General features: G+C 38.7%; 1 protein-coding gene across 3 annotated transcripts; it reads right to left on the reverse strand.

Annotated features, from left to right (window-relative positions):
* Positions 1-1,098: 1,098 nt before the first annotated feature.
* Positions 1,099-10,199, reverse strand: LOC118565706 (butyrophilin subfamily 1 member A1-like). 3 transcript variants are annotated; one of them, XM_036146455.1, is made up of 10 exons: positions 9,940-10,199; positions 9,733-9,792; positions 5,263-5,646; positions 4,891-5,181; positions 4,707-4,808; positions 4,577-4,606; positions 2,282-2,308; positions 2,005-2,028; positions 1,859-1,885; positions 1,099-1,769 (listed from the first exon to the last, which is right to left on the reverse strand). In XM_036146455.1, exons 1-10 carry the CDS (start codon positions 9,941-9,943, stop codon positions 1,141-1,143), a joined length of 1,578 nt encoding a protein of 525 aa, XP_036002348.1. In that variant the 5' UTR covers positions 9,944-10,199; the 3' UTR covers positions 1,099-1,140. The 3 variants fall into 3 exon arrangements, with proteins under 3 accessions (XP_036002348.1, XP_036002347.1, XP_036002346.1); XM_036146454.1 differs by having other exon boundaries at positions 1,859-1,888; XM_036146453.1 differs by having other exon boundaries at positions 1,859-1,903.
* Positions 10,200-11,772: the final 1,573 nt, after the last annotated feature.

Consider the following 11,772-nt stretch of genomic DNA (forward strand, 5'->3'; position numbering starts at 1 on the left):
GCCTTAAAACCTTAAAAAAGTGAAGACTGTTGTTTTTTAGAGTAGTGATATAAAAGATGAGCTTTTGAAGGGCAACTGAAACACTTGATATTACTACTGAACACAATATACAGAAGTACTATATAGGTTAGGTTATATTAAAGTCAAATTAGCATCCAAAAATTCACAATGGTAACTATTTCAAAGACTCAAACAGAAAACAAGTGCATTATTATCTTCATTTAGATTAGGCTGCCTTTTTTTAGCTTATCATTCAAAATAACATATTTATAACAACTCAAATAAAAAAGGATTTTAGTACTTTGAGTAAGCTGCACAAAAGTCTCAGTCAGTTTTACAACAGCTTAGTGAGTTTAGGATTGAATCCAAGTCAAACATGTTTATGTGAAATAAAAAATAAACTAAATACTCAAAACACAAAACACAATATATGATCAGGTTCATTTTACAGTAAATCTCCCCTTAAATGAATCTCTACATACAAGACAGGACGACTTTACCGATCCAGATGAGCGTAATGTCCAATGATTGGTGACTGACTGGTTGGGTCACTGTGTTATCAGTTCTGAAACCGAGCTTTAAAGAAATGCAGATTCAGCATCAGAAGACGGCACTGGTGCTAACTGAGAATTCATGTCTGGAGAAATCGCAAATAATCGGTTTCAATTTCTTTGGAGCAGAAAGTTTTGTTTTCTCTGTTAGGTCTCTGGAGAAACAGTTAAACCATTGAAGTTGACCTCAATTAAAGTTCTGAATATGTAAGTTTTCACCTTGTTATACGTTTTTTTCTTACTCTGGCTTAGTGTTTTGTTTTTACCTAAAAAAGCTCATAAACATATGTTGAACTTATCCTGTAAGTGACTGCGATTTATCACTGCACTTTATCCTGTACTGTAATTCACTGCAAGGTATCCTGTAGAGTTACTGCAATCTTTCTGAGCTGTGTGAAAACGAAATTTCGTTCTGTATGCACTCTGTGTATACAAAATGACAATAAAGAAAGTCTAAGTCTAAGTCTACTTCTTGGGAGTAGAAGTAAAACGGGTTCATTTAGATGTAAATCCATTTATCTCCCAGATTTAGACTTACTCCATGCTGGACAACATTATCCTACACAGCGTTCCTTTCATTGTTCTACTTTTAACTTTCTGCCTCTGATTCTCCAGGCATAACTGATTGATCCTGCTCAGCGTTCAGTATTTGTCCCTCAGTAATAATGTTGTTAGACTGAACCCCCTCAGCTCTCTGTAACACCTCCATAGGTGGTATGTCACCTTTCCCGGGGTTAAATAGCGGGAACAGTTCTCCTGTGAATTTAGCAGCCAGAGATCCAATTAGACATTTACCTTCAACGTTATAAAAGGAGAGCTTTCCATTGTCGTAGTCCAAATGCACCCCGACTGTTTTAGGTCTTGACTCTAAAAGAAAAGATACCTCTGGGTCAGTGTTAAACTGAACGGTACGCTCTTGGTTGGGGCAAGAAGACAGGAACCAAAATCCATTATTTGTGGTTGGAGACAAACTTTTATCATCAGGGATTTGTTGTTTATCTGTAACTCCGATCCACCAGGACTTCTTGGGGTCTAAATCTGAACATGCTAAGGAAACCTCCCAGTAGTGTTGCCCAGAAGTGAAGCCAGGAGATCCTCTGACTGCTGTGAGGGAGGTAACTCTGTCTCCATCTGGAGGCTTTGCATCACCACTATCTCTCAGAAAATAACCCCTGATTTTTATCCAGTGATTGCCTGTGTCCTCGAGTTGAACATTCACTGTTAAAGAGGAAACATGTAATTATTATCAATATAATCATAAAATAAAAGGCGAGATATGAATAACACTCAATAAATGTAAAAAATACCATAATGCTTGGAAGCCTCTGATAGAGCTGCTGATGACCATGTTGCCGGACAGAAAAACAAGAGGAGAAAACATCTAAATAAACAAATTATGAAAGCTGAGGTTTTAATTTATCAACACTGGCAGCTTGAACTACGGTGTACCTACCTTTAGACAAAAGTGGTTCAATCTCTGAGGGAAAAATGCAAAAATAAATGTTATTTCAGCTGTTTTATGTCACGAATACAACAACAATTGTAAAAACATCTACAGCTTCACATAGACCTTTCTATTTTGAAGATGAGATTGCTGTAGGATGGTACATCCACCAATAAGCTTTACTGTTATACCCTGCTTGTGCGAATGAAAATAACTAGTTTTCATAAAGGCTAAACTGACTAAAGTAGAGAAATAATCTAAATATTAATTATGTCTTCTTTCTTACCATCAGGACTGTTCATGTGTTGTGCCCCTGAAAGATAAAAGTAACACTTCAGGATGTGATTCCAAGAAGTACCTCCATTATAAATCCACTGTGACTTATTGACATTCCTGATGTGTGTGAGGATGATAATCAGTGACTTTTAGGATTTTGACGTCTAGGTTAACAATTATGAATTCATTTGCTAAAGCTAAATGTATTTATTAATTAATTTTTATCCATAAAAAAGAACTTGAATAATCCATTGATAATACGTTTCATAGCGTGTAATTACCAGTCTGTAAATGACAGTAGAGAAAACAAGTACTTACTTAAATGCTTATTATCTGTTTAAGACAGGTATTTAAAGTAATAAAGCAGACATTTTTTTTCTTATTATTGCATTATCCTTAAACATATAAGCATCTTGAAATAGATTGGCGGGATTGTGCAAACAGCTACAAAGTGTAATCTTGTCCCAAAAAAAAAATTATTAACCATGAAAATCCACGCTTAAATCGCATACCAGTCATGTATTTGTGCAACCTGATGTTAAGGTCATAGACTGCAATACCTTGAAAAAGTATTTTAATTATTTAACGTTCTTGTCATTTTTCCAAACCACCTTAAACCTCAATGTGTTTTTGGGGGAACTTTGTGGAAACAATAATAGGAAATTGGCAAGGTAAGGTGAAATAATACATGGTTTACAACAATTTTCCTAATATAAATCTGGAAAGAGTAGCGTATATTTATTTTTATATGATTAACTCAAATGCATGAAGGTGTAAAATTTCAGTTTTAGACTCGACTGATCAGAGCATCTACTTCCACGTTTGCTGTGTCCCTAAGTGGCTAAAAAAAACCTAAAAACAGAACCTCTTATTGGTGCATTCAGACCAAAACGCCTTTTGAGCATCAAGCGCATCTGATTTACATACAAAGTATATACGGGATGTGCCTCAAGGGGTTTCAAGACGTCTCTCAGCGCGTCACACGCATCTTGCACTGGACGTTTTGAAGATTTCCGCGTGTTTCATGCCGCAAATTTGGTGCGTTAAGCACCTCTAGAGCGGCCGACAAAGAGTTGGAAAATCTGAACTTTTGCAGTTGGACGCAGAGCATCAACCAATCAAAGAGACCCAGCTATGTGAGGTAGTGGCAGATTTTTATTTTTACTTCTTATCTCTGATAAATGTTGACATCAAGCCACCTGAATGAGGCCTTCTAACCTGAGACCAATGGACAGACGCTCTTCAGCTGAAAAGCAGCGCCTGTAGTTGTCCTGGCTGGAGATACAGGCACCGATGCCGGTCAGCAGGTTGTCAAACTGGGCTTGGGTGAGTCAAATAATAGTCTAAATTCTCTAGCTATATTTAGTAAATAAAGCCAAGCCACTCTCTTGATTTCATCCACAGTTTTACTAAGCATCTGGCAGAGGAAAAGAACATGGTAGCTGCCTCCAACAGGTGCCACTTTGCCAGACTTTGAGGCTCTAGACAGCGCGTCGGACGTTTATGTGCACAAGTGTCCAAATTGAGGCGCTGGAGTCTTTTTTGATGCTCAAAATGCGTTTGTCTGAACGCATTATGTTGGCTTTCTTCTCACAAATGCCATATCTGTGGAGCCTGACTACCAGCTGCCTTGGTGGCAGATTCTCCACCTCAGTTATGGATCTCTGCAGCTTAATAACATTGTCATTGTACTAATATTGTTATTATAACCCAAGTATGTGTTAAACTTCCTCATCACTTTATCCCTGACCTTCTGCTTTGTTCCTTGGTTTTCATGATACTCGTTCTCTAGCAAAGCTATGAGGCCTCCACAGAACGGCTGTATTTATAACCAGATTAAGTTACAAATAGGTGGACTTTCCTTGTTAATTACCTGACTTCCAAATGTGTTTGGCTGCATTGGTTTTTATTTAGGAGTAGTAGAGTCAGGAGGGGCCAATACAAATGCATATAATTTTTTTTTTTTATATTTTTCAAAGATATTTCAAAACCATGTTTCTTTTTCTAATGATTCACCTCTTTGCGCTGTTTCATCACATAAAATCCATCGATTCAACATCGTTGATGCTTTTTTTTTCCAACTGAGCGACTAAACCTCATGAGGATTTTGCTCAGCATTAAATTCACAAAACTGCATTAGTTCTGGGTCCTTTGTTACATTTGAACTTAAGTCTAAAAAATGTGCAAAAGGGTAAAACAAAACTATGTTTAAAATTGTCTCATTAATATAAATACCATGACATTTCGCAGAAACTTTGCCAAACTGATGTGGACAAATCTTATTGTTTTTGCATTTTTTTCTTACCATCAGTTGTGTCATTTCTTGGTTTGTTAGCTGAAACAGAAATGCATCACAAAGTATGAAACCAGGACTCATTTAAGTCTCACTAATAGTGTCATCTATGCAGACTATCCGACATAAATCAAACATTTACCTTTCCGTCTGAAGTACAGGAAGTACAGGGCTCCAGATGCAGCTAATACAGCTGCTAGAAGTATCCCAAAGGCCACCCATCCAGCCGAGGAGGATCCAGATTCTACATGAAAAGCAAACAAGTTTTAGTGAACGTCTTTCTTACAGAAAACCAGTAAAGAAAACATCAAGGTGAAACTAGGTACCTTCTGGTAATGATGGAGAATATTTCAGGTGTATTCTAGCCTCTTTTGGCTCTTCACTGGCGAGCCCAACAGCGCAGGAGACCTCAGACGAACTGGGGACCAGAAGCCAACTGCGGACTGTATAAAGACCAGCCGAGGTTTTGCTGAATGACACATCGGCAGAAGTGAGAGCCTCTGTCCTGTCTGACCAGCGTAGCTCAGGCTTCGGATGCCAGCCTTCAGATTCACAGCTCACATTAACTTTGTCATCGTCTTTCATCACTGCTGAAAGGAGAGGAGGACGCCCGGTTTCTGGAATAAAAGGAAGACGATCAACTAATGTAGACTTCCCTTTGTTAGATTTTGTGCTGCTTTTGCCCTTATTGGTCTCACCTGTCACGATCAGACTGACAGATGCACTGTCATAATCTGCAAGGCTGGTGACAAAGCAAATGTAATTTCCTGTGTCTTCAAGTGTGACGTTTTGCAGCTTCAGGCTGATGTCACCTGTCTTTAATCCACCTGATGTTCCTTCCTTTAAGCCAAACGAGACTCTGCCAGCGTACGAAGCTTTCTGGGATGTATAGTCAAACTCTTTTGCCTTATAAAGCAGGATCGGAGTATCAAACTCATTCCCTTGTGGAGTTTCCTTCTGATGCCAGCGTACTTCCATATCTTCTGCACTCTGAGAGGAAGTGAGCCAGCAGGGTAAGGTAGCGACATGGCCTCTCTGGACGGAGACAGGAGACCTAACTGAGACCGTGAGAGTCTCTGAAACTGAAAAGGAGATCTTAATCAGTCATCTTTTCATTGTGCTATGGTATTAAACCAAATATCAAAGTATCACATTTCAAAGTAGAGTGCTACGTACACATTGGGGCGGTGCGATTTTGCCAAAAATCAAAATTACGATATATTTCAACCATAATTGTGATTGCAATTTAATTTGACTTTTCTCTGCATTAACCATAAGCAACAAAAATGGCATGTAGATAAATATGTTTGTGAACAAGGACTATTTAAAACAAGAAATTTAACTTTTTATTTATTAGTCCGAATATTATTGTTCAAGAGAAAAAATATTGATTATATAAACTCTAAAACAAATAATAAAATTAGATTATCTCACAGCTGCATCTCTCTTCCTTTCCATGTGGAGGCAAACCCACTTTAAAAATATTACTGACACCATTAATTGTTACATAGCCAAAAATTGTAGACCTCTGCGATATGGAAATAGCATTTTTTTTAGATTGCGATTATAGTGCAAATGCGATTAATTGTCCAGCCCTGCTACACGTCACCTCTCTCTTAGGTTTTTCAGTAGACTTTACTATATGCTGTATATTAAATCAAGTTTTTAAATGGCAAACATGTAAAATGCCTCAAAATGTTGTTCTTTATTTGATGATTTTTGCAAACTCCTAAAATCAAAATTGATGGTTGTGATTGATTTGTTTGCTGTTTCTGGTAGCATTAATTTGAATCCAAGTTTGTACCCACAAACATGGATTTCAGCTTTGGTTCTCCTTTGTTCTCAGTGTACAAACATTTTAGATATAGTTGTATAACATTTGCTGAGGAAGAAAAACTTTTTTTTCTTGTAAATAGACATATATATACAATGTTTTTTACAAAAGAAAAGGATGAATTAGTTGAAGGTAAAAGTCAGTTTGTGTGCAGGATGTGTGTGGTCTGCAGAGATGTTAGCTGCTCTTTTTCTGACTCTAGACCTGTACAAGGCCTGGATGGAGGGAAAGTTACTAAAGTTTTAATGCAGTCATTGTGTGCTGTTCAGAGGTACAAGAAACGATTTTTCCGGATACGTTGTTCAGAAACGTCCAAGTCACTTTTTGAATAACTGCACAAGAACATCCTACCTGCTCTTCCGCTCCTCTTTACCTGACTCCGCCAGATAGATTTGCTCCGCATATCCATCTGGAAACCTTCCGTTGAAGTAATTTTGGGAAGGGGCGAAAATACTGGTTAGCTGATTGGCCTATGTTGGTGATAGACGGGCCAAATGAACCAATCAGATTCGTCGTCACTCGTAACAGAGCGACGACGAAAACACAACCACAAGCCAAGCTACTCTTGCTGCTGCAGGTAAAGGCTCGTTAGCTCAGCGGAGAAATACTCTGTAATTCCGATTAAACTTGCTCGATAGCCACGCTAACGCTAGTTTCATCGGCTGAAACCGCCATGTTGTTTAGACTGAACTGACGCGCTTCCCGTTGCGTCACACCTCAACCCGCCTCAAAGCCAACGCTGATTGGACGTTCGTTTGGTGAACGGCTCCAAATTTTCTTTAACGGAGAGTAGCCAGACTGATCTGCGAGTGAAACCTTGAAAGCTCGCGAGATCAGGATGGTCTCACGAGGCTACGCTCCTCTGGGATCACGTGAAAGAATCTCACAAATCCACTCTGGTCTTATTTCTTTCTAATGAGGCCTTCCTCTTCTACTCATAAACTTCTAAGACAGTTTGCTTCTTGCACCTCTCGGCCATTTTCAAAGTATATGAAACAATGAACGGCTGACACCAAAGCTCACTGGACACATAAACACTAGAAGTGCACACGAACAACAAGAGGAAACTAGCAAGAAATGTGCACGCACATTGGCATGAGATGAGCTCTTTACAATGATTGGCATGTGGGACAACCAATAGATAAGGTGATCCCCCTGCAATGCTGTGTGCCTGGTTGTCTTTCCTTTATTTATTTATTAATGAAAAACATTTTACCTCTTCTTCATTCTTTAAAGGCATGGAAGCCAATAATCCCAGCCTAAGAGGTGGTACCAAATTTTTTTTATCTGGAAAAACAAAGATGCATTCTGGATATTTAATCGAAAGAGTTTATTTCCTGCAGGCATGAATGAGGATTTACCTTTTAATGAAGTTCTGGGCTTGGTTATATGTTGGTTTTATGTTTGTAATTTTAATTATACTATTGATTTTTAAATTACTTTTAATTATGATGATATTACTCTTATTTAAGGTTTTTTTTCAATGGAATTAACCTTTTTTATATAGTTCTTGTGATTGTGATGTGTATTTTAAAGGAGCACTGCACAAGTTTTGAAGTTAAATATTATTTATTTTATTTCCTACACATTCATCTAGTTGCCTCCATTGGCTGGATATTCAGTTTATAAGCGAGTGATTCAGGCTGAATCCTCTGGGCATACGCGCGTGTGTGATGTGCTGCGTCCTCTCGTTCACCTGCTGGCTACTTTGAGTCTCTGCCGTATGCATTAGCTAGAGAACGTGAGCTAAAATCAATATTTATAGTTTTCTTACCTCAGAAAACATTACGCCTCTAAACAAAGGACCTATGTAGTCGCAGATGCTTTTTCTCTTCTCCTGTGCACATGCACAACACTGGTGTCATTTCAACTTGTCACCAGAGGGGGCAGACTTTTGCAACAACTCTGGAATTTACGATATTACTCCTTTTAATATGTGACTTTGAACCCACTGAATAAATATAGTTAAAGAAGCTATACCTGAATTTATTTTTGCTTGATTAAGAAAACTGCTTTTTACGCAATGTATTATGAGTTAAAAAGACCTCATTGGATAATAAAAATGTAGTAATTGATTGCGTGATCTGGAAAGCATAAAGTATATTTCAGATTATTTAATCTACCACAGTCAGAGAAATGGTTACAAACACATCAGCGCTGATGGGCTCTTGATCGGCAAGAAGCCCCGATTGCTCATCATTCAAATATTATAAAGGAGTTTAGGTTAACACCCATAAAAGGCCGTACATATCCAAACTGCGTCATCAGTAGATAAACGATGTCAACTCTGGGACGCTATCAGACAGATGAGTCATTTCCTCGTTGTCCGGTGTTATCCAAGTGTAGCAGACAGTCCTGGGATAAACAGTTCGTTTCACTTGACCTCGTTGATATACTAGGTCAAGTGGAACAATGTTTTGATCACCCATATGAGGGTGAGAATTGAGGTGAATCGTTCCTTTAAGCCAGGCCAATAACAACCCTAACGACTCCTCGTTACAGAGGAGTGGACCAGTTTCGGTTCAATCTGCTGGTTTAATGGCTTTAACGACCGCCCATTACTAAGGGGTGGACCTGTTTCGGTTGTATTTGCATGTCATCTAAGCCATTACAAGGCCTTTGTTTTGGGCAGTAGTATAAAGCTTGTTACTCCACATTACTCCAGACTTTTTGAATTGAGAAAGCTTCCTGGAGAATCTTCACCAGCACGCGCCCTGTTATCATTGCAGAAACCCAAACCATAAACCATACTTTAATGCTTATTAATCTGTTGGCCTGCCTTAGTTGTTGGCAAACTTAATCACATTCCCAAAAGACGTGTCCTGGAGTTACAGTGTCAGCACATGCAAGAAGGAAGCTGTGCAAAACGGTTCTCTTTCAAGGATATTAAGCTGCTGCCCCAGTTGAGAGCAAATTGTACAAAACGAATGACCTGGGGATTTTAAAAACCTTTCCAGCTCATAGATTAGATGTGTGGGTGGGAGAGAGTGAAAAAGAGAACAATAAAAAATGAACAATAATTAATACGTAATACCATGTCTATCTTTGTTTAAGAGCCAAAACAAAAAGTATTTGGGCATGAATACGCGTATTTATTTACACAGTGTGTGAAAGTGGCGGAGTGATGCGTCTACGCCTACTACTACTACTGTGCCCAACCCCCCCTCCCCCTCCCCAATCAAACACCGCAGGAGTTTAAAAATGTGATGACTAAACTGAGGGTTCATAAGAAAGACCACAGAGACATATAAACAAGTAAGTTATGCAAAAACAGACCCGCGGGGTTTGAAATGTTGCACAAAGATTAATAAGCAATGAGTCAGAGGGGACTTACCGGGAGCAGCACAGCTTGGCCAAAAGAGCGCCAGAAACCAAACGGCAATCACAGGATTATCTGAGATAAAAAGATAATTGGTGATAGCAGCATAGGCAGACAAACAGGATTTACACCACATAACGATTTCATTCCGCTTTGACCCAGCGGAATTAAAACTATGTATTATTTACCAGCTAAAACATTTGAATGTAACGCTCGGCCTACCCATTGTGTCTCCTCCTCTCTGTAAAGATCAGGAATATATCCGCCAAACAGCCGGAGATAGGTCCTTCCAGACGACGCGGGGAATTAGACACCCATTCAATCTCAGCACAGGAGGGTCGATCTGGTCTGGAATCAGTCTCTACCGACTTTCACTGGCCAAAATGTTAAGAAACAACCAGAACCGAGGGGGGCATGCAAAAGAGGACTGCTGCTCTACTTTCACTTTCGATTTTGCAGCGAGCCAAAGCCTGTTCGACGGGCTGTCTGGTCCCCCAGCTGCTATTTATATAAAAAAATGTCTTAAAGGAAAAGAGAGCCTGAGATGGCAAACACATTTCAGCTGGAACAGATTTCATATCTTAATTTCAAGACGTTTCATCCATTTAGCCAAGGTTATTATGTTTAGGTTATTTGGGGGAATCTACAAATAATCTGAAATCTTTTAAATTATCCTAGATTAGTTGTGTGAAATGTGGAAGGGTTGCAACCTGGGCATTTTATATTATTGTAAATAATTTATATACAAAACCATTCAGAGATGGGCTTAGGGTCTGATTTTCACAAGGTTTCTAAATATTAAAACAATTACAAAGTGTTTGATTTGTACAAAGCTTGTTAAAGCGAGAGCAAAGCAATTTCCCGCAGGGATATGCATATGTGAATGTAAGGAATACCTGCAAAGCGATTTTCCAAAGCTGAAACTGAGAATTGGCGCAGTTTTCTATGAAGTTAGTTTCATGCCAAAACGTTGTACACAAAAACATGTGTTGCACACAAATATAACTTGTTTTGCACACAAAAAGATATGTTTCACCCAAAAAACTTGTTTTGCAAACTGTCCCCAAACGTTGCACTCAAAATATCATTTATAAGTTTTTCTCGAGTACAAAACGGTCTCTGCTTGCACAAAATGGTCTCTGCTTGCACAAAACACTCTCTGCTCGCGTACGAAACAATTCCACACCCTCTGCGGTAAATATGTGCTAAAAGTCACGTGATGCATTAAGAGTTGTTGTTCAGACTTTCCGACAGCAGGGGGCGCACCCGAAAAAACTGAAACGCGCCGTTTTGGCTGAGGAAGAAAGACGTGATCACAGCTAACGGCATCCGCACACCAAAAGTAAGTTTTAAAAGTTTTCCAGTGAAAAAGTAATAGCTATCTATGTCTTAATATGCAGATAGAACATGTAAGTTTTGAGTTAGTGGCACTGCTATGTTACAGTAAGGGACCATGTTACTTTTTAGAGCAAATAACATGAAAGCTAGCCTTATGTTAAACGCCATGCTAAAACAACTTTTGCTTTGTAATGTAACCCCTGTGGTTGGCTTCTCCCTTTACTGTGCCATGTCAAATAAATTGTACCTGAGTGGAAACCCAGATAAATGCATTAACAGATTATAATGTGGTTTTTATGTTGTTTTCAAATGACTGTCTATTGTTCTTATTGGTGTTAACCATTTATCCTAAAACTGTCAAACCAATGCATGTATGCTCACGTGCAAAACGGATTCTTAAGCAATTTAAAATAATTGCAAGGAGTGGATATTGATTATATGAAAATTGGTAGGGAAATTAATTAAAAATTGCGTTTTCTAACACAAACATGAATGTTACAAGTAAAGCATATAGCAGCAGGGGCCCGTTCTTCGTACGTGGCTAACTCAGTTAGCTGGATTTAATTGTTGACAATTTGGCATGATCTTGGATCGTTTGGTTCTTCGAAACTCATCCTGGACTTGATGTCATAGCAACATGTGCGCAAACTTAAGCCTGCTCCTGAGCAGGACTCCAAAATCCATTAATTATTTTGAAGGACCATAATAAACATTTCA

Source organism: Fundulus heteroclitus, chromosome 14 (assembly GCF_011125445.2).
Source record: "Fundulus heteroclitus isolate FHET01 chromosome 14, MU-UCD_Fhet_4.1, whole genome shotgun sequence".
In the NCBI taxonomy this organism is placed as follows: domain Eukaryota; kingdom Metazoa; phylum Chordata; class Actinopteri; order Cyprinodontiformes; family Fundulidae; genus Fundulus; species Fundulus heteroclitus.